Source organism: Miscanthus floridulus, chromosome 17 (assembly GCF_019320115.1).
Source record: "Miscanthus floridulus cultivar M001 chromosome 17, ASM1932011v1, whole genome shotgun sequence".
Classification (NCBI taxonomy): domain Eukaryota; kingdom Viridiplantae; phylum Streptophyta; class Magnoliopsida; order Poales; family Poaceae; genus Miscanthus; species Miscanthus floridulus.
The window spans coordinates 85,736,050-85,759,498 of NC_089596.1; the positions used below are offsets into that span (position 1 = coordinate 85,736,050).

A 23,449-nucleotide genomic window follows, 5' to 3' on the forward strand; every position below is an offset into this window, starting at 1 on the left:
CTTCAACTCTGCAAGTGATTTTAACTGTTGGATTTGAGTTGTACTCAGACTGTACTTAAACTTAAATGGTTTACATTTTGATTGATACTGTTTGCTTTCAGGAACTGCATTTGTTTCTTGATGCTGCACAAGTATCTTACCGGTTTCTAGAATTGGAGCCCAGAGTATTTGTGAACAATGGGATTGGTCTTGGCTTTTTAGACCTTGTACATTAGTACCACTGACTATAGTTTAGTTGACTGCTCACTTGATGCTGTTTGGGATTGGACTTGAAATGGTGCACAATACATATTCTTATGGTGGTTTTTAAAAGCAAGTGATATGGCTATTGAAAGTTTTGGCCTGGGAGCAGATGAAGCATTTAAATGTTTTCTGAGGTTCCTTCTTACTTTCCCTTGTTTTTGCTATTGTTTCTTTTGGTTGGAGACACAGATGACCATGGTATTTTGATAACAATCTGTTATTCCTTTAGGTGGAAGGAGTTTTTGCATGGATACTTCCTTAGAGAAAGCCTCTTTATATCTTCAGAATGACAACAGAAATTCGAAAAGTAGTATAGATGGTCTCACTACTTTGCCTGAATGTTGGTTGGATTGTCCAGATGTTGTAACAGGAGGAAATCATAGCATTGGAAGGTATGAGCACTTCACCTTTATTTTCCATTGTTCCTTGTTTGATTGTTTCTCACTGCATTTGTGTTGTTACACTTATTTGTGATTGTTTTTTTCTGTCAGCCCGTTTGTGCTTACTGCTACTTTAAGAAAGAGTTATGAGGTAGCTTTGATGGCAGTTGGGCAGAAGTGGCCTGTACTTCTCTATGGGCCTGTTGGCGCTGGAAAAACTGCACTTATTAACAAGTTGGCACAAATAGTTGGAAATCGAGGTATTTATGATATATGTTTATGAAGATTTATTCAAGTTAAAAAGTGTCTGAAGGTTGCCCAACTGATAGATAAGGTTTAATCCCTGTCCCAAAAAGAATGCACATCTCATTTTTTGAGGATGTTAAACTTTTTTTTAAGTTGACTAGATTTATAGAAAATAACATCAACATTTTGTATCTCTAAATACATTTATTATGAAAATATATTCCACTAGTAATCTAATGATACTTAGTACACGTCATAAATATTACCCCCCTCCGTTCCAAATTATAAGTCATTTTGGCTTTTCTAGATACATTGCTTTAACTATGTATCTAGACATAGTTTATATCTAACTGCATAGCAAAAGCTATGTATCTAGAAAGCCAAAACGTCTTATAATTTGGAATGGAAGGGAGTAGTATTTTTGTATATATTTGGTCAAACTTAAAAAAGTTTGACTCGAAAAGCGAGATGTGCATTCTTTTTGGGACGGAGGGAGTATATGCTTACTGAGCCACATACTTAAATGTGTGAAAGGAGTAATGCATAGGAACAATAAGATCTGTTGCATGGTACTATCCTGTTTTGTTCGGTGATATACGCCGGCTGTTGTTACTGGTTCCAGAACTGAATTTTGCTTCTTCATATTCCAGAAACATGCAAGGGGAGATTCACTACGTGCATGTACATCACATTTTCTGTTTATTTGTTCATATGCTGTACTAGTCAATAGAAAAAAAAAGATAGATAGGTTCGTTAGATGATTGATGATGAAATAAGTTTCAATAAGTCGTAGACCAGAAGAAAAGTTCGGTAGGATTGCTATTTTATTGTGGTTTCATATCAAACTGTCTTCTAAGTCACAAGTTGGATAGGTCTACCTAGTTATTCTCGTGATCATATCTGTTTTGCATAGTCCCCTTCCATCATCTGTGTTCTATGGTGAAGTTCCAGCTGAATTCTAACATTTGATGAGTTATTTAGTCAAGAAGCCCAATGGTTGGAACCTTTCACTAATTCTAGAAAAATCTTTGACTCCATAGTTCTGTTTCATCTTTATCCAATACAAACTTGCTGCTTATTGAATTTTTTTTGTAAACATGTAGTCTCATCCCTGATGATGGCATGACACTATTGATCCCTTCTATCAATCTTTATAGCCATCTTTGGTAACATTGTTAATTTCTATATATTTAAGCAAAGTGCTAATTACTGATTTTATTTGCAGTACTTTTTATCCACATGGATGAGCAAATGGATGGTAGGACCTTATTAGGAAGTTACGTTTGCACAGAGAAACCTGGTGAATTCAAGTGGGCTCCTGGTTCACTTACACAGGTCTGTATAGGAGAGTACTGTTCATATAATCCTAGGTGACTTTTTTTTTTCCTCCCATACATATTAATATCTTTTCATCCTATTCCGAGTAGGCTATTGTCAAAGGGTTTTGGATTGTGTTTGAAGACATAGACAAAGCACCTAGCGATGTGCAGTCAATCTTACTACCTTTATTGGAAGGTTCAAATACCTTTTCAGTTGGCCATGCAGAGGTAAGACACCTTACTACTGATTTCTGATGATATTCATGAGTGCCACTGTAATAGAGGTTCTATAAGTCACGATTGCCTCATGTAGGCTGTGGAAGTTGCTGAGAGTTTCCGATTCTTTGCTACCATCACGACATCAAAGAATGATGTCTCCCATGATCTGCCAGGTTTGTTCAGTTGGTTTTAATTATATATGTGCATGCTGCAGAAATTTTCTTAGTTTATACCTGTAGCGGTGTACTAAAAAAATTGATAAGCAACAATAATGATCAGGACTGTTTTGACCACACAGAAACAGCTATATATTTCCACAATCTCGCACATGTGCTGATTCATGTCCTCTGTTTGCTCCTTTGACAGGGAGACTCACATTTAGTGCATTGTGGAGAAAAGTGATGGTGGGAGAACCTAATCAGGGTGACATGGTTGATATAATTAAAGGGTGCTACCCAAGCTTGGAGCCCATCTCCTCCAAACTCATAGGTAGATGGAACATACTTGTATCTTTTTCTACCTTCAGTCACTTCTAGATAATGTTTCAGACAGCAAAATTAAAATACATGCAAGTCAAATTTGCTGCCTGAAACATCATGTTTATTTGACCAGAGTCCAGAGGGAATAACGAACCTATTGTATGCAATGTAGATACCTTTGAAAAGGTCAACTCTCTTGGATCTTATCAGTTTGGTGGTCTCAACTTAGCAGGAGGTTTATATGATGGTGTTCTGCACAGATTTTCGTTAAGGTGCACAATTCATAATTCTTGCAGCATATTGCCTGCTATCGACCTGTGATAATGGATACTTATAGTTATCTTATTACTTCGTAGGGACCTGCTAAAATGGTGCAAGAGAATATTAGGGATCGATCTCAACTTTGAGGACCTCAGATTTGCCTCTAGTGGATGCAAATTAATTTATCATGAGGTTTGCTGCTTTCTCTTCTAATGGAGCATGTTTTGGACTTAAAGGCTTTGTTGTTGTTGCTGCTGCTGCTTTCTCTTCTAATGGAGCATGTTTTGGACTGTGCATGTTGTTTTATTGCTTATAATAAATTACTTCTGCAAAAAATGCACTGTAACTATAGGAATATCTCATTATATTGTGACATGATCTAGCTGTCAAAGTTGCATCTTGCAAGCCATGGTAAGTGAAACTGGCAGACCTGCAGTGTGAATGTTCGATAGCTGCTTTCACGGTATTGCTGCTATGCTGCCTTTTGGAATATACTCTGTTCGAAATATACTTCACTTTAACTTCGTCCTATGTCAAAATTCTCTAGCTTTGACGAAGTTTTTTTTAAAAAAATATATTAACATCGCCAACTACAAATAGATGCACTATCAAGACATATTTTATTCGTAATTTAATGGTACTAATTTGATTTTGTAGATGTTGGTGCATGAAAAATAAATAAACTTGGTAAAAGCTAGAGAAATTTGACTTAGAACAAAGCTAAAGTGAACCGTAATTTGGAGCGGAAGGAGTAGCACTTAGGGATGTGAACAACTGTTATGACCCATTGACCCTTCATTTTCAAGTTTGGGCTTATGGATTACTTCGTACACACTGCAGAAATACAAATCGCTGTTATTGTTGGAGTTAAATTTGAATTTCATGGTTTGATTGTGGCCAACGCCTACCAGCTGTTTTAAACAATTTTTCATTTGAATATTTATTCAGAGTTTAAGTAGCTTTAGTTTCACTGTCATTTATAAATAGTACCACCTGTAAATGTTAAACGACCTATATAAACTTACACTGTTCTGAGAACATGGGAGAATTTACATGTGCTATCTTATTATTATCATTGTTTAATAAAACACCTAGTCTTCCAGGCATCTCAAGCACCTTTGTCTCTTTTTATTTTGTAAAATTCTAGGCTGTTGATATTTTCACTGCCTCATTATCATCTCCGGAGAAAAGGTTATATGTAGCAGGAGAAATTGCTAGAATATTAGGTGTTCCTTACCGAGGAGAAACAGTGCAACCTACTGAAAAGCTCATCATCCAGGCATGTGTATATTCATTTCTTATCTGAAAATATGTCTTGTTTATTGGATTTTCATATGTTCAACCATTCGTAATTTACAGGCCCGACATACAGAATTGCAAGTTGGTAGAGTTACATTGCCGTGCTCCGACGACAACAACAACAACAACAAAGCTGTAAATAATCATTGGTTTACTTGATACATCTCTTTGTCAAGCTTTCATTTGTTTGCTAACTCCTGGCTTCAAATATGTAGGCAATCCAGAAAGGGCCTTTTGCTGATATTCGGCGTGCATTAGAAATTCTTGAAAGAGTTGCATGTTCTATAAAATTCAATGAGCCCATTCTTCTTGTTGGTGAAACTGGTACTGGGAAGACTACTACTGTGCAGAATCTTGCTGCCTGGCTTAAACAACCGTTGACTGTGGTGGTATGTTAGATCAGTAACATAAACAATCCTAAGCTGGAACAACTGCATATTTGCATCTGTGAAATTTACTGTTGTCACTGAGTTGCATATGTATAAATATAATGTCATAATTTTCTACCCCTCTACCATGTTTGTGAAGCCTGGACCATCTCTGCCTTCACCACCACCACTGAAATTCGTGCATAATAACATGTTTTATATACTATGTCTCAACTGGAAAATGCCTGTCTTCTAAATATTTGGAAGTGTCCTATGTTGATAGTTCTTGTTTGTATGCCATCATAACTGTATTTGTGTTTACCAGTTGTTTCGTGCATTGTTGGACCTCTTTCAGAGTGTCAAACATAGAAAGTCCAGAACATGCTGTGTCAAATATTCAAATCACATTTTTTTGGTCTCACAATTTTTATCATTTATAATCTAATGTTGTTTTATTTATATTTCAGAACTTAAGCCAGCAAAGTGATATTTCTGATCTCCTCGGGGGATTTAAGCCTACAGATGCTCGGTCAATATGTTTTCCTCTTTATACGGAGTTCAAGGTTCTTTTTTGTCAGAGTTTTTCTGAAAAGGTGTGTTTACTGCTTGGTTCTCATATTGTGACACTAAGACATACCACCCTCGCTCCAATTCTGTCTTGATGTTTATTTACCCAATTGTTCACTTATTCAGGGCAATGAACGTATTCTACGGCATTGTGCTGAGTGTGTAATGAAAAAGAATTGGATAAAACTATTACACACTTTGGCAAGATGTGTTGAGACGGCTAAGAAGCTAATTGAAGGGATTTCTAAGTCTTCAAGTGGTTCAAAGAGAAAAAGGCCTTTGCCAACCCATGTTGTTTCTGATTGGGACACCTTCTCTTCCAAACTAAATATAGCTTGTAGTCAAATTGGTTCAGCAACTGGCATGTCATTTCAGTTTGTGGAGGGTGCTTTTATTTCAGCTTTAAGGAAAGGCCATTGGATTTTGCTTGATGAGGTTAACCTTGCACCTCCAGAGACACTTCAAAGAATTGGTGCTGTACTGGATGGAGAGAGGGGCACACTTTGCCTGGCAGAAAGGGGAGATGTGGATTATGTTGAACGTCATCCTTGCTTCCGGATATTTGCCTGCATGAATCCAGCAACTGATGCTGGGAAAAGAGAACTGCCGTACACTTTTAGGAACCGCTTTACTGAATATTTTGTTGATGATCTTATGGATGACGATGATCTACGCCTTTTTGTCAGGAAATATCTGGATGGTCTGAATGTTACAAATGGAGTTACAGATACTATTGTTCGATTTTATAAAGTTGCAAAAAAGGAATGTGAGGAGAGACTGCAGGATGGTGCTAATCAGAAGCCTCAATTTAGTTTGAGATCTCTATCCCGCGCTTTAGGATATATAAAAAACGCAGAGAAAAAATTTGGCTTCAGAAAGGCCATTTATGATGGTTTCTGTATGTTCTTTCTTACAATGTTGGATGCCCCTAGTGGAAAAATCATTAAGAACTTAATAGTTTCACTTTTGTTAGATGGAAGAGTGCCACCTAACATTTCTTTTGCTGATTACTTCATTGAAAAGCCTATGCAGTTAGGTGGCTGTGAATCAGATGAATTTTTGCGGAGCTATGTTTTAACTCAAAGTGTTACTGAGCACATAATCAACCTTGCCCGTGCTGTTTATATTAGAAGATACCCTGTTCTTTTACAAGGGCCAACATCAAGTGGCAAAACTAGCCTTGTGAGGTACCTTGCTGCAAAAACTGGCCATGAGTTTGTCCGAATCAACAACCATGAGCATACTGATCTTCAAGAATATCTTGGTACTTATGTGACCGACAGTCAAGGGAAGCTTCAGTTTCAGGAGGGTGCTTTGGTGAAGGCTGTGCGGGAGGGACACTGGATTGTTTTGGATGAGCTAAATCTTGCACCATCTGATGTCCTGGAGGCTTTAAATAGGCTGTTAGATGACAACAGGGAGCTCTTCGTGCCAGAGCTGCAAGAGACTATACATGCACACCCTAATTTTATGCTTTTCGCCACACAAAACCCACCTATGCTTTATGGGGGGCGTAAAATGCTGTCCCGGGCATTCCGCAACCGTTTTATTGAAGTGCATGTTGATGAAATACCAGAAGATGAGCTAGTCACGATTTTGGAGCAGCGATGTAGAATTGCTCCCAGTTATGCGAAAAGAATGGTTGAAGTTATGAAAGAATTGCAAACGCATAGACAAAATAGTAGAGTGTTTGCTGGCAAACATGGTTTCATAACACCTAGGGATCTATTTCGTTGGGCCAATCGTTACAGGACATTTGAAGGGAAGTCATATGAAGATCTGGCGAAAGATGGCTATTTACTGCTGGCAGAGAGATTAAGGGATGACAATGAGAAAGTTGTTGTTCAAGAAGCTTTGGAGCGTCACCTACGTGTAAAGCTCAACATAGCCGATCTGTATAACTCGGTAATGATTCCATCATTCTATGGCATCATTTTAATTTCGCGGTTTTATCTTGTGCCTGCAAAGGATGAAAGTTCATGAGCAAAACATATACATTCATGATCATAATTTTATTGCATGGATGTAGTGGCGCTGACCAAATAGGATGAGGGCAATCTGAACATTTAATTTTTTGTCGGATAGATTGTTTTCTAGATGGCTGTGAGTGTTTAGTGGATGCAGTTGATTTACATATATGATTTTTTTTTTACTGGAGCTATTAACATACAACTTAATTTAAACATATGGTTGCTATTTAGCTCAGTGCACATCCTGTTTGACCAAGCGGTACTAAGTTTTGGGTACCGTTTGCTCGTGCAGTGACCTGACCGTGTCATTTCATCGATGAAAGGGTAGTTTCTTATGTGTCACATCATAATTAGAATTTTAATACAACATCATACTTTTACATTTGTTAATGGAAGTTTGTGAAGTTTTGCTTAGAAAGGGATTAGGGTACTAATCTTGAGTGGTGGTTTATTCTTGCAGGAAGTCACCCGTGAAGATAACTTATCCCTTGATGCTATCAAACTAAGAGTACGAGATTGCTTTGGAAAGTGAGTTTGTTTGCATTTTTTTTAATAGTGTACTCGTATAGTTCTGGTTCAGATGCGTTTTTAATTTTCTTTTGCAGTATCACTTGGACAAAAAGTATGTGGAGGCTATACTTCCTTATTGAGCGTTGCTACAGATCACGCGAACCTGTTCTCCTTGTTGGCGAAACTGGTGGTGGGAAAACAACTGTTTGCCAGGTTCTAAGTGCTGTCCTTGGATCAAAATTACACATTTTGAACTGCCATCAGTATACAGAGACATCAGACTTCATTGGGGTGCGTCACTGTTTCTAAGTTGTCTATGAATCCTGTTTCTCTAGATACCATTGTCTGTTGTTGAAATATGTGTCTCACTATCTATGATCTGGCTGTTACCTGCAGGGATTCTGCCCTATACGTGATAGGTCAAGAATAGCAATTGAGTTCAAAGATCTTGTTCCAAAAATCAAACAGATGAAAATGTTTGTTTATGTTGCAGGGAATGTGGTAAGCTATCTGGTTTCTCGATGTGGTATTTATGCATTGACTTATCAAAGTGAATTAACTGATTTATCCATGATTTACAGCCACTTGAAACTGATGTATCTGGAGCTGATAGTGTCATCAGTCATCTGAATGAAGTACTTGACAGATACAGAAAGGAAAAATATCTGTTTCCCGAGGTGTCAGCTCAAGATCTTGGTGCCATGGAGCAAATCAAGTTGGATTTGATGCACCTCCACAAGAGGTGGCAGGCAATTTTCCTGTGGCAGGATGGACCGCTTGTTCAAGCAATGAAGAATGGTGATCTTTTCCTCATTGATGAAATTTCTTTAGCTGATGACAGTGTGCTTGAACGCTTGAACAGTGTTCTAGAACCTGAAAGAAAATTGGTATGCCTTTTCTTAATTATCCATTCATTGTTTTTCTTATGAAGGATGAAGGAAACAGTAGCTCTGGGCTTATCTTATGCAAACAAACTAGGCTTAATGGAACCTGTTCTGTTTGGTTACTATATTTGAATCCTTTTGCTGAGTGCTGTTCATTGATTGTTTTTATGCTTTCCTGCTGTAAACTTGGAGCTCATCTAGATTAAATATCCTCAAATTGTGGGTTCTATAGCAGCTATCTTAGTTGATTTTGTTGTTTCGTTGCATATTGTTTTCTTAAGCTAGTAAACTTGGCTTGATATTTATCTTAATTCTAATGCCATCCTTTTTCCATCTTAATGCCATGCATGTTGTTGAATGGATGTGGAAGGCCACACCAATTATGGTTTATTACCACATAAAGACATGCTCTGATTGCTTCAGTTAGAATAAATGTATGGCGGATTTTTGATGTATAGGGTGGATTAATAATTTACTTACGTGGAACTGTATGCGCGTATGCTCCTGCACATTAGGCATGTGTTTGGTTCTGGATGACTGGGGATGGGTTGGACCCAACCCAGATTTTTGGAATGGGTCGAACCCATCTTGTGTTTGGTTTACTGGGTTGGGTCCATTCCAGTTCTTTGTTTGGTTTAGAGGATTCACAGAAGCGGGATAAGACACTGGCAAGTGGGACCCATGTGGCAGCCTCTCTCTGTCTTCTTCTACCTTCAGCACGTCGCTGCTCTCCACGCTGCTGCTGTCGCTCGTCCAGGCCATCATGGCCGTGCTTGCCCAGGCCGCAGCCGCTGCTCGCCAGGCCGCGCCGCCGCTCGCCAGCTCGTGCCGCCGCCGCTCGCCAGCTCGTGCCGCCGCCGCTCGCCTAGGCCGCGCCCCGCCGCCACTCACCCAGGAGCGCCTCCTCCGCCATGCGCGCCGCCCCCGCGAAGCGCAGGTGTGCGCTTCCGCCATGCGCGCCGCTCGGTTAGATCCACGCGAGGCGCGCCTCCCTTGCTCGCCAGGTGCGCTGCTGCTCCCAGGTCCGCCCTCGAGCTCCGCCCACGCTCAGTCAGCGCCGCCCATGACCCTCACCGGCCATCCTCGAGCTCGCCCTCGAGCTCCACTCGTCATCTCTCGCGTGGGCCCGAAGTGGGTTTGCCCCGGTCCGCTCAAATCTCAGGAATCGGATGAACCCGCATCTGGAGGGAATATTCCCTTTGCGGTATGAACCAAACACCCTCAAAAGTGGGTTCGACCCAACCCAACCCAGTTGAACCCTCCAACCAAACACACGCTAGATGGTTGGGACTAGGCTCTCATTCAGGAAGTGCCCCCTTCTATATGAAAACATTTAAACAATGGTGGACCATTTGCACTAAAAAGTAGAATACCGAGGTCACACAAAAAGGGACAGAATTGCAATTTCAGAACCTAATAATTATGAGTCAGATTGATGAAGTTGTGAACTTGACTAGTTTCAGGGTCCTGCAAACTTAAACACGTAACTTGGTTGACATAAGTTTTTTTTTCTGGAATACGCAGGAGAGCTGCGTATCATTGCATTAAGATAGGGAAAAAAAGGAAGGCTCAAAATATCCCATACAAAAAAAAAACTCACACCACACCACACACCCCTCAGGATTTTTGGTGGACATAAGGTGTTTTTCGGAAAGTTTGTTGTTTCTGTGCTCTGCCACACAATTTAGTTGTTGGAAAGCCTTCCTAATCCTGGCAAAATATTTCAGTTACTGCTCAAAAAATGATGCTTCTAATTAGTTGGTCTCTTCATTTGTAAGATGTCACTAGGAGCCTGGACACTGTCATGTTCTCCATATTTAGCTATACTTTTTCTGTCTAGACCTTATTGGAAAAAATATTATCATATATGGAAGTAGGTTTAATGATAGACCTACTAGTATCATTTCCTTGTTCCATTGCTTCGAAGGCTCCTTTCTAAGTAGTGAGCCCCTCTCTATGCACTGTATTCCCTCCTCTCCAAATTTAGGCTGTTTTAAGCCTTCCAACTTTTCAAGTGTAGGAGGTTTTAGACCTTCTATGCATCTTTTACCCTTTTCTTCCTTCCTTGCTCCTGCTTAATAAATGCTACCACACTCATAAATGATCGAGTAATCTTTCTCAATACATAATAAATTAATGGCACTAAGATCATTTGATCTACTTGACTACTTCCTTAATCCTTGATCACAAGTTCAGAACGACCTACATTGGAATCAGAGGGAATAGTTATAGGATTAGTGGCCACTGTGCAAAGAAAAGTATATTCAGAATCAGAGGTCATTTTTCTATCTATATGCTTAAACTTATTCTATACAATTCATTTCTATTGAATATTTGCTTTTTTAATTGTTGAACTTAAGTTCTATGTATATTTATATGCGCTTTTGTACTGTTGTAGTCATTGGCTGAGAAAGGTGGTTCTGTGTTAGAGAAGATTGTAGCACATCCAAATTTCTTCATCCTTGCAACGATGAACCCTGGTGGTGACTACGGAAAAAAAGAGCTTTCTCCTGCATTAAGAAATCGATTTACTGAAATTTGGGTTCCTGCTGTTACTGATGTTGATGAACTTAAGAGCATAACTTTTGGGAGGTTCACCAAAACTGACTTCTCTTGCTTTGGAGATTGCATCGTTAACTTCTGGAAGTGGTTCAACCAATTGCACATCGGAAGAACACTCACGATACGGGACATGCTGTCATGGATTTCGTTTATAAATGTGACTGGGCAAAATCTTGGGCCAGAGCAAGCTTTGATACATGGCCTGTTTCTTATTTTGCTTGATGGGCTCTCATTAGGCCTAAATGTTTCTAAAACTGAGGCTACTGAGATGAGGAATACTTGCTTGTCCTTCCTTCTAGAAGAACTGCAGAAAGTTAAGGGTAAGGCAGTAGATTCATACTTGAATGATCTAAATAATTATGGCTGGGGTGACAATATGAAAAAAGAAGATATAGATCATGGTTGTTTGGAAGGTCATTTTGGCATTGCACCATTCTATATTCCTGAAGGCCATTCTGCTTGTAAGCAACAGGCCTTTGAAATAAAGGCGCCCACGACCAGTAAGAATGTCTTGCGAGTTTTGCGTGGTATGCAACTACCTAAACCTCTTCTTCTGGAAGGTAGTCCTGGAGTTGGAAAAACAAGTTTAATTGTAGCATTAGCTAAATTTTCTGGTCATGATGTTGTACGGATAAATCTATCTGAACAGACAGACATGATGGATCTTCTAGGTTCAGACCTGCCAGCTCAAGGGGGAAATGGAATGGAATTTTCCTGGTCTGATGGTATTCTTCTTCAGGCTTTAAAAAATGGAAGCTGGGTTCTTTTGGATGAGCTCAATCTTGCTCCACAATCTGTCTTAGAGGGTCTGAATGCCATTCTGGACCACCGTGCTGAGGTCTTCATACCTGAGCTTGGTCAAACTTACAAATGCTCATCATCCTTTCGTGTCTTTGCATGCCAGAATCCTTCATCGCAAGGTGGTGGGCGGAAAGGTCTTCCCAAGTCCTTTCTGAACCGCTTCACCAAAGTTTATGTTGATGAGCTATCAGAGGAAGATTATCTGTTCATTTGTCAAAAACAATTTCCATCGATTTCTGAAAGTTTAATCCGAAATCTTATTCACTTTAATAACAGGCTATATATGGATACCATGGTGTATAGGAAGTATGGCCAACAAGGTTCTCCCTGGGAATTTAATCTACGTGATATTATCAGGTCTTGTGTGATGATAGCAGGTTCCTCAGATCCTATGAAGGATGACTGTTTTTTAAATACTGTCTATCTTCAAAGAATGCGTACTTTGGTTGATCGCCATGAAGTTGTTAAGCTTTATGAGGAGGTCTTTAAGAAAAAGACGAGCATTCACCAACCAAAAATGCTCTATGTTAATCCACATTGCTTGGTTGTTGGAAGTGCCTCTATTGGAAGAAATCTCATCCAATCATATAAAGTGCAAAACAATCAACTCAACATATTTCCAGGTGTCCTTAATAGTCTTGAAGCAGCCATGCACTGCATCCAGCAAGGTTGGTTGTGCATTCTTATTGGACAAAATTCAGCTGGTAAAACATCATTAATCCGCTTGCTGGCTCAGCTTTCGGGAAATACGTTGAATGAGTTGAATCTGTCGTCTGCAACTGATGTGTCAGAATTGTTGGGATGCTTTGAGCAGTATAACTTCTTTAGGCACTACAAAGCAGTTTTATCAGAAGTTGAGCATTACGTTGATGTGTATTTCAGCCTGAGTATTGACACTAACCGGAAGAATTTTATTGCAGAAAAAAGGGGTTTGTTTACAAAATGGTTTGAATTTGTGGCTGAAAAAGGGCACTCGTCAATTAGGACTTCGAAATTCATTGAAATGAGTGGGAATGCATCTTTGCCTTCATTAAGCCTGCTTGCTGAAATAGTTGAGCAGATAAAGTGTGATCTGGAAATGTTTTTTCCTGTACCATTGACAAAAGACGAGTTCAAAAAGACAAAAGATGATCTTAGTAAAACACTGAAGTCCATCAACAACTTGCAGCAGAATGGAGCTGCACACCAACCAGTCAAATTCGAATGGGTTGCGGGAGATTTGATCAGGGCCATTGAACGCGGTGAATGGATTGTTTTGGATAATGCAAATTTCTGTAACCCTACTGTATGCTCTCTGCTTCTCGTGTACTTTGCCTTTCTGTCCTGCTGCTTGCTTTTGCTAATTTTACCTTTTCCTTTCGTGAATTCATTTAGGTACTTGATAGGATAAACTCCTTGGTTGAGCAAGAAAGGTCTATTGTAGTCAATGAGTGTGGTCTTGTTGATGGCAATCCTGTAGTTATCAAAGCCCACCATAAGTTCAAAATGTTTTTGACAGTAAATTCAAACTATGGTGAAGTTTCAAGAGCCATGCGAAACAGAGGAGTGGAGATCTTTCTGATGGACCAAAGTTGGAATCTGGAAGGATGCAGCAAGGTGCCTGGGGACGGTGAACGGAAGGATGTCATAAGATTTTTAATCTCTTGTGGAATACCAAGAATGGAACTGGTCTCGTCAATGTGTGAAGCACACATGCATGCAAAAGCTGAAGGTTCACGTGTTGGTATAAACATTACCCTTCTTGAAATCACACGTTGGGTTCAATTGTTCCAACAACTGATTATTAAAGGAAATCAGTTCCTTTGGAGCCTGCATTTGAGCTGGGAACACACATATTTACCATCTTTGGGTGAAATTAATGGATCTAGAATTGTGGAGGAAGGAAAACTTAAATTTTTGAATAATTTTGATGGATCTGAAATTCTGGCAAGAAACTTTAGGTTTTTGACTGTTTTTGATGGTTATTCAACTGGTTTGCATTCTGGATTATCTTTGTCCTTGCCGGGTGGTTGGCCAATTGAGCAAAAACTAAGGGATTTCATTTGGTATTCAAAAGAAACTTGCGTTATGAGGAATTGCATGTTTCTACAGTCATTGGGTGCCCAATATGCTGCCTATCAGATAAGCAGTTTGAAAGATAATTCATCGTTGTTGGGTGATATTAATATCGTCCGCCAATCTATTCTTCCTGCTACAAGCTTACATGAATTACAGTTTCCTACGGTTACTGGTCAGAGTGTCAAAAATTGTGTAACTGGGGCATTCAATTCATGCTTAGCTGATCAGATGCTTTTCTTTGCTGCAAACTGGGTAATGGAGCAATGTACTGAAAACGATTGTGAACTGTATGCCATATGGTTTAATTGGTATAACTGTCTGGTCCAGCCTTATTGCAACTTTTTTGAGAGCTATGAGTATATTCTGAAGCAAGAAAGTGAGCATCCTATTTGGCATAGCATCCTTGAATGTTACCGGAAAATAGTTGACCATCACAAGATCGATATTGTAACTCAGCATATTCCTTTACTTTCGAAGAAGTTGCTGGATATGGCTTGTTGTGATAGCCTGAAAGCATGCCAGAACCGGCTTAGTAGTGCTTTTGATGCTTTGAGCTTGTTACGGCTTACGCTGCAGCAATGGCAAATTGAGACAAAATGTTCTGATCTTGCTGTTCTGAAATGTACTTTGTTGCCAGCATTGAAGTCCCTCAGATGCTTAGAGGGCGAGGTACTTAAAATGATTGTGGAATTCCCGAACCTGCTCAAAATATACTCTCGCCTTCTTGATTACCACAGATCAATATGGAAAATGATGATTGCATCTCAGTTAGAGGGACTACCGATTGTTTGGAATCTTTTGAGGAAAGAAATACTGAAATTGCCGCCAAAGTTCCAGGTTGAAGTTGGCGTCTTTTTGGTAAGTTAACATCCGACCATTTCTTTTCTTCTCTTTCTGATAGTACAATTAACAGCAAATTGACATCTTGTTCAGATGGAAAGTGTGAATCTCAACAATCTACATGATCTCAATTTTCAATATGGAAAACCAACTTTGTGGGTTTACGGTGGTCATCCTCATCTGCCATCATCTAGCGAGATATTTGACAAAATACAAGAACTTTTTTCCTTCACAGCAGATGTGTGGCCAAGGAAGAATCTTTTGAATATAGAGCTTGATGGTATTTTCTTTGAGCATGTGTTTTGATTGCTCAATTAATAGCCATGCACACACCATCTAGAATATAATTGATACCTATTGCTTGCAGATAGAGAACAACTGACTGATGCTATGCTGTCAGCCAATCAGGATCTTAGACTCCTAGCAATGGAAGGTAGCCACATGCAATTTTCTTTTTTGTTCTGCCTTTTCTTTCTTTTGTCCGTGGGGTTTATCTTGGAACACAATTAACAGTTTTGTCTTTCGTGCCTCTAGCACAACTTAATTTAATTGTGCCATGTTAGGTTTGCTTACCTCATCATCCCTTTGTTGTTAACTGTCTTTACGAATGTCTTGTAGACTTTGATGGCAACTTTCCTTTCTGATTACTTTTCTCTGTTTGTCAAGGTGTCTCTATGGCTTGTACTGCTACAATGAAAACCGAGGAAGATGTTTTAACTGTGGGCCCCCAATTGGATGAAGTTCACAAGGTTATTCTTGTACCCATGTAATGTTTCTGGCATCATTTCATCTAACCTCCTTACGATTTCATTGTATTTTGTTCATGTAGAGGCTTGTAGGAAAGGTTAACTTTGTGAGGGGTAATCTTGGATTATTGTCCAAGACATCAGTGACTGAATTTAAATTCTGTTGCTCAGTGTCCTCTGAGATTTTATGTAACATTTATGGTTTCAAGGGCTGGCTAGCAAGTCTTCCGTTGCTCAACTTGAAGAGTTTAAACTTGGATACCCTTTTACTTCAACAGCTATGCAAGTGCACACAAAAAGATTCTTCTGAAGCTCATGAGGTCTGTCTGTTAATAATTTCTTTGTTTCTGAATCTCATTTATTAATTGTTTCCACAGTTTGGTGCAAGATCTGATAATTTTGTGTGCTAAACTATAACAAAGAAGTGGCATGCGTATTTTCATATACTCTTTTTGAAAATGATTATTTTGTCTAGCACTGCAGTAAACAAGGTCGTGTAAACTAGCTAGAGTTAAGTGAACAGGATATTCATCATGGTAAGTATTGAGAATATACTGAATACGAGAGAATATATATGCAGATACTCATCAATATCAAAATGAGGAACTTTTGAGATCAAAAGAGAAAACTCATTCGATCTACATGCATGCATTTTTATTCTGAATCATGATCACGGAAGAAAAACTATAGGTTCTATATTTCAGAATGATTGAAAGTTTTCTATTACCGGACAGATTCTTGTGAATTCTGAGTACCTGCTGAAGTATGCTATGGATTACTCACTGGGTTCATCTTCAAGATCTCCTCTTGACTATATTCAACATCAGATAATTTGGTGGATTTGTCATGACTGGGCCAAAGTTGATAATGGTAAAAAGGCAACCTTTGTATTTTCTGACAAAGCTTGTCCCATTTTCTGTTGTAGCTTAGAACTTGATATGAGACATGATTTTTTTGCAGCGCATTTAAAGGTTGCTAGCTGTATTCTTGAAATGTGGTACAACTACCACTCTTCCTTGTGGACTTATTGCTCAGGAAGCCCAAAGGTCTCTCTCGAAAACCCTCACATTTTATAGTTATATATACTAAGACAACCATGATACTTTCCTTATATGATTTGCTTTATTTTCAGAGTCTATTCTCAGTCACACATGATGATTCCTGTGACCTGGCACACCTGACAAAAATGGACGCCATCAATACTATTATGTATGCCTAGATGTTTATTTCTTATGGAGTGTTCCTTTTTATGTCTACTGCATAGAGCATGATCTGCTGCTCATTTAGTGGCTATTGCAGGAAACTGAGTAACTTGATGATGTTTAAGCCTTTTGGTTAAGACAATCCCACAAACTTATATTCTTGCCCCTCTCTGCAGCCAGCAGGATTTATGTGTGGTGGATTATCTGAAGAATTGTGTAATGCTCAAAGTTGCATCTAGAAACCTCTGGGAAGGTGTTTCGTGTTTGGGAAACTTCATTTCTAGTCTGCACTCTGCTGCTGATTCCCTATTTAAGCAGGTATTGATTAATTTATCTATATTTTGTGTTGAAGCTCCCTATTGAGTTGTCTGTTCTGAAATCTTGCAGATTATATTTGTCCATAAGAAGTATTTCAAGAAAGAGGACTACAACCTGTTAGAGTCTGTCCTCTTCCAACAATCGAGACGTTTTATAGAGGTTTGTGCATCATCCTCTGATGTTATTAGAAAAGGTTTGATGTACATGTCAAAGGGTTAATATGTATATTTTCTTAAATGTTACTTGTATGGCCGTGAAATATAGAATCACTATCAACAACACAATATATAGATGATTTTGCAAGTTTGTTAACAATAACAACAACAACAACAACAACAACAAAGCCTTTAAGTCCCAAACAAGTTGGGGTAGGCTAGAGTTGAAACCCAGCAGAAGCAATCAAGGTTCAGGCACGTGAATAGATGTCTTCCAAGCAATCTTATTTAAGGCTAAGTCTTTGGGTATATTCCATCCTTTCAAGTCTCCTTTTATTGCCTCTACCCAAGTCAACTTCGGTCTTCCTCTGCCTCTCCTCACGTTATTATCCTGGCTTAGGATTCCACTACGCACCGGTGCCTCTGGAGGTCTCCGTTGGACATGTCCAAACCATCTCAACCGGTGTTGGACAAGCTTTTCTTCAATTGGTGCTACCCCTAATCCATCACGTATATCATTGTTCCGAACTCGATCCCTTGTTGTATGACCGTAAATCCAACGCAACATACGTATTTCCGCGACACTTATTTGTTGAACATGTCGTCTTTTCGTAGGCCAACATTCTGCACCATACAACATAGCAGGTCTAATCGCCGTCCTATAAAACTGGCCTTTTAGCTTATGTGGTACCCTTTTGTCACATAGGACACCAGATGCTTGCCGCCACTTCATCCACCCTGCTTTGATTCTATGGCTAACATCTTCATCAATATCTCCGTCTCTCTGTAGCATTGATCCTAAATATCGAAAGGTATCCTTCCTAGGCACTACTTGACCTTCCAAACTAATATCTTCCTCCTCTCGAGTAGTAGTGCCGAAGTCACATCTCATATACTCAGTTTTAGTTCTACTGAGTCTAAAACCTTTAGACTCCAAAGTCTCCCGCCATAACTCCAGTTTCTGATTCACTCCTGTCCGGCTTTCATCAACTAGCACTACATCGTCCGCGAAAAGCATACACCAAGGGATGTCCCCTTGTATGTCCCTTGTGACCTCATCCACCACTAAGGCAAACAAATAAGGGCTCAAAGCTTTTTATTTTTCTTTGCAAGTTTGTTAAGTTTTCACCAATTGTATGTCCCTTTGCAAGTTTGTTAAGTTTTCAGATATTTTTATTTTTCTGTTTTCAGAGGAAATATTTTCTACTAGCAAATAAGCTATTGAATGCTTACTAGTAGAAGTAGAAGTGTTAATTCAGCATACTCAATATTGGTTAACCATGTAAATGAACTGAGTGTATGTGAGCTAAAACTGAAGTAATTAATCATGTAAATTAATACTTAACACTGTGCTGAGTTTTTTTTTAACATGAAATACAGCAGGGGCCTCCCCCACTGATTGTATTAGAAAAACAAGCTGTACAGAAAACCTCCAAAGGGAGGAGAAACAACAGAGGAAAAGAAAACCCAGGGGAGGGACAGCAGAAAAGTAAACTAAGGAAGCTATACAATCTAGGAAAACAGGACGCTTGAACTCACTAAATCTATGGGCTTGTAATTTGGCCTCAACACAGAAAGAGCTCTTCCAGGAAACAAAGGAAGGCCGGCCTCTATCAAAGATAATTTTTTTTCTCGAACCACGCAGGAGGACTGCGCGTCATTTCATTAAGGTAGAAAAACAAGTAGACGGGTCTGGGAGACCCAACCAGAGCACTAGGACACACACACACACTAGGAGACCAGCGCATCAACGCGCCACAGACTAACTAAAAGACGACCAACAACTCCCAGGACTTAAGCTCCAGAGGGGAGCAACCTGGATAAAAGCTATCGAAGATAAAATTGTTTCTTTGCTTCCAAATTTCCCATGCCGCAATGGTGAAAATCTCCATGAAGAAGGTGCTTTGAGATTGAAGCTTCGCCTGATGCATCATTTCAAAGAATTCCAAAGAGAAATCCCAGCTAATTCCAAGATGCTGCCAACAAAACTGACTGAAAGGGCAGCTGAAGAACAAATGGAAAGCAGATTCTTCAGTATTGTTGTTGCAGAGCACACAATTATAGGCCCTGTTTGAACCAGTTTCAGATTCTTAAAAACTAGTGTTTGCCTCTAGTTTCTAAAATCTGGATTCTGAGCAAAAACTGGTGGGAGTGTTTGGATCTGCCAGTTTTTAAGAATCTGACTTCATTTATTGCTCTATGGGTCACAAGAAACTGGCAAAAGCTGGATATCAATAGCTTCCTGATTTTTAAGAATCTGGCAAAAACTGGGAGCAAAAACTGGTACAGTTTAGATCCCACCCAGTTTCCAAAAGCCAGATTCTTGAAAACTGGCAAAAACTAGAGGGATCCAAACAGGGCCATAGTTGTCTCCTTGGAGTTTTTGCTTTTTTCTTCTAAGAATATTTCTAGTGTTAAGCCTATCCATGAACATTGTTCTGAGTGTATGGGAGCTAAAACAGAAGTAATTTGCAACAAAAGGATCAAAGCACACTGCCACGGATGTGCTGTGTAGCCTCGGTTCCCTTGTTCTTGTATCAAATTAAGAGTTCTCTACTTCTATATGATGCCATGTCTATGATCAATACATTCCATTCTAAATGCATTGCTTAGATGTACAATGAAAAATGTGGTATTCCTTTTTTCTTTTGTAATTTCTTGTTAGTTTGTGTACAATGTTTGCTGACAAGTAAATCTCTGTAGATAGCACTAACTCTTTCATGTTATAATCTATTTGGTTCAGCTACCTTTGCTGATGCTTCACATTTACCCACTCTTCTCCATTGCAGAAAGAAGATCTGGACACCATTTGTGCTCTGTTATCATCCTCAACCCATGGAGTATTGGCTTCACTATTAACGTCAGATAAACTCGTAGAATCCTTGCTTATGGACTTGTATTCATCCTACTCCCGTGGTATTCCTTTTTATCTTACTCCACAGGATTGGTTTGTCATTTGATATTTTGATGTCCCTGTAATTTATGATTATATTTTTGTTATCATCCTACACTCCTGGTAATTCTTTTTTACTTCTATTCCATAAAGGATTGAATTTTCATTTAAAGTACCAAAAATTGTTGCCTTTTTGGTACAATATATGGTTATGTTGAATGATTCAGTCATGCGCTACTCTGCTGATTTGATATTACTGGATTTAGATGTAACCATGGGATATAGAACCACCTATTACAAGTCTACTGTACTTGTTTCCCCTCACCATGCAGAAGGTTCTAGTTTATACTATTTTTGTTGCTTACATTTTCTGTTGTTTCTGATAGTTTCATCATTTCGTGCAGACTCTTTATTGCATACTGGAGCTGCTTGGGTGCGTATTGGAGAGTTACGCTTCCGGTTATTGTTGAGCTCATACAGTCCAGATCCTACATTTAAATCTACATACAAGCATTCACATATTTTGGAAAAAATTACACTGGTGAAGCTTGAGGAAAAGGTAAAACATCTCTAGTTACCTTGTTGCATGGCTTGAAATCCCGTACTCCGAATTGTCAGTTTCATATACATAATGAGATGCAAGGAAGAACATTTTTGTTTAATACGCATGCAAGCAAGAACATAGATGCGCCGTGGCTTGTATCATCAATTGAGCTATGTTTTTTCGATTGTCAATTTAGCTATGTGGCATGTATCATCAAATTGATATTCATCTTTTTAAGAAAGAAAACCAACTCTTCCGAAGAAAAGGGAAAAGACTGGCAAATTTATGTCTGCTGTGCTGTTACAGGTTCGTCATGATTGTGAGGAATTAGCTGGTTCTAGCTCCCCTGAAGATAGCCATGACAACACGTTTTTGCAATCGCTGGAAATTGATGAGAAAGACACCCGAGCAAAGGTCCTATTACAATTATACATCATCCATTTCCCATTTCTTCCTGTTCATTTCTGCATTCTGATATTTTATACCTCCAGTCAATTAAATATGGCGTCTAGATTGGGGAAAAACTGTTTCTTTTCTGCTAGGTTCCTTTGTCGCAAATGGCGAATTTATTTGACCGGAGATAGCAGATATTAATTCTTTGCATCTTGTGAGCTTCTGGTATTTTTGTTGTTTATTTGGTGAAAGCAATGGAATTGGACAGGAAAACAATAGATTGATCTTGGGGCTGTAGGTGTAGGGTACAGGTGTATATAAAAAACTCGACATGCGGGGGGTAAGACTGCCCCTGAGTATTGCATTAAGGATAAGGCCTTCTCACGTTGGTCGAGAAAACCCCTGCCCCACCTATACACAGCGGCACCGTAGCCCATGTGAGAACGACCACGGCCGGGGCCGGACCTTAGATCTGTGCTTTGGCATGGGACGGACGAGGTTTTTTTTTAACCCGAGCCTGAAAATTCGCTCCCATGGGGAATCAACTCAGCTAGAGACTGTTTCGCACAGGATGATCTAGGGTTGGTTTATGCAAGTATGACCACCGTAAGATATGCTTGCCAACTAGTATTATATGACTAACTATCAATTTATGGAAAACCATAACGGGCTACCGTATACTGGAGGTACCCAAGGGCCTAGCCGACTATCTGTTCAACACAAGGAGAACGCCCATGTTGGCTGAGCCCGTGACGGCATGCCCACCATGGGGTTGTAGAAGCCTGGAGGAGGCGCTGACCAGTGGCCCTTGGCGCGGGCCACAAGGGCTGGCTGGTGCATGAATGCTGGCTGGGGCCACTTGGAGAGCAGGGGCGGCAGGCAAGGGTGCCAGAGGTGGACGGTTCTCAGGCCACATGTGGATGGACTTGGTCCACGGGTTCTAGGCAGGCGGGCCGGACCCTGGGCCAACTGCTGCAGCCTGCTTGCTTGCCCTTGCCTCTGCGCTTCCCACGTTTGTCGCCACAGCCAGAGTTTCTGGAGCCGTTGCTGCCGGTGGTCGATCCCCTGAGCCACTGCTGGACGGCTGCTGTGCTGTATCCCGCGGGGTGCTGGATTTGGTGTTGCGCGGCAAGCGGGCATTGTCACCAGCGCTAGTGCCGGTGGAAGCAAGAAGGGTGGAGGAAGGCGTGGTCGACCAATGCGCCACGGTAAGTTCCTTGAGAAGCAGGTCAGCGCGGGCCTCCATGCTGCGGATCAAATGCAATGCAAGCAACCATTCAGACCCTACAATTTATTTTTGTGTGACGCTACTTATCTGCATCTCTGGACAGTTTAGGTTGTATTAGGTTCTGTGCTTGGTCAGGATACCTTTGGTGATGGCAATAGTTACACTTGTTATATTTGTTCTCTCTTGTAGAAATTTGTATGTCTGGTTACTTGGAGGTTATCTTCAGAGAATGTACTGAACCAATGTGATGGATCATCAGCCAATATTCGATTAATGCAGTCTGTTTGTGCTTGAAATGGAATGGAGAACTGGTGGGCTTAACCTTGTGTGCATTTTTGCAGGTTGTATTTCGTCCTCGACAATCTAAACACAAGAGTCTCATTGCTGCATGCCTTGAGTTTGAGGACCGCCTGTCTGAGTGCAAGGACTTGTTAGCTAACTTAAATTGTGAAGGACTTGGGCAACTAGAGGTTGACAGAGTCTGCAATTGGCAGGTGTGATTTTTTGGTACTGATTTTCTGTGTCTTCTTGCTGAGAGTCTAGTGGCCTATTTATTCTTCTTTTACTGCTGGTAACTGCAGCTGATTAACTTTGCAATCATCTTGTGGCAGATAACATCCATGAACTTTATCAAGAGGCTGACAGAAGATTATAGGGAATATGTTGATTTGATCCAGCCAATTCAAGTTGCTGTATATGAAATGAAACTTGGCTTAGCAATTGCTCTATCTGGTTCTCTTCAGAGGGAGTATTTGAAGAAGATTAAAGAAGAGGATATCAATAGAGTTCTTGTATGTGTCTAGTTTTGCAGCTATATTTGAAACATAAATGATTCTTCCATTAATTACCATCAATTTCTAGCCTACCCCAACTTGTTTGGGACTTAAAGGCTTTGTTGTTGTTGTTGTTGTTGTTGTTGTTCTAAATGTATGCTTATTTAACTGTGGACTCTGGTATAGGTATA

The 23,449-nt window shown here is 39.8% G+C and overlaps 1 protein-coding gene across 1 annotated transcript in view; it reads left to right on the forward strand.

Moving 5' to 3' along the window:
* LOC136517197 (midasin-like) overlaps positions 1–23,449 on the forward strand; it is a 45,421-nt gene that overhangs the window by 1,622 nt on the left and 20,350 nt on the right. Inside the window, 38 exon segments of the mRNA XM_066510725.1 lie at positions 102–212; positions 214–246; positions 249–305; positions 307–377; positions 473–482; positions 484–635; positions 735–883; positions 2,095–2,204; positions 2,297–2,416; positions 2,502–2,580; positions 2,774–2,896; positions 3,059–3,158; positions 3,243–3,339; positions 4,295–4,426; positions 4,507–4,581; positions 4,662–4,835; positions 5,282–5,407; positions 5,508–7,286; positions 7,812–7,879; positions 7,957–8,152; positions 8,258–8,362; positions 8,443–8,748; positions 11,144–13,393; positions 13,483–15,024; positions 15,100–15,286; positions 15,374–15,439; positions 15,673–15,755; positions 15,836–16,072; positions 16,487–16,622; positions 16,713–16,798; positions 16,885–16,961; positions 17,131–17,272; positions 17,342–17,431; positions 20,217–20,343; positions 20,725–20,879; positions 21,171–21,278; positions 22,827–22,979; positions 23,097–23,276. Coding sequence (XP_066366822.1) covers positions 102–212; positions 214–246; positions 249–305; positions 307–377; positions 473–482; positions 484–635; positions 735–883; positions 2,095–2,204; positions 2,297–2,416; positions 2,502–2,580; positions 2,774–2,896; positions 3,059–3,158; positions 3,243–3,339; positions 4,295–4,426; positions 4,507–4,581; positions 4,662–4,835; positions 5,282–5,407; positions 5,508–7,286; positions 7,812–7,879; positions 7,957–8,152; positions 8,258–8,362; positions 8,443–8,748; positions 11,144–13,393; positions 13,483–15,024; positions 15,100–15,286; positions 15,374–15,439; positions 15,673–15,755; positions 15,836–16,072; positions 16,487–16,622; positions 16,713–16,798; positions 16,885–16,961; positions 17,131–17,272; positions 17,342–17,431; positions 20,217–20,343; positions 20,725–20,879; positions 21,171–21,278; positions 22,827–22,979; positions 23,097–23,276 — 9,792 coding nt within the window.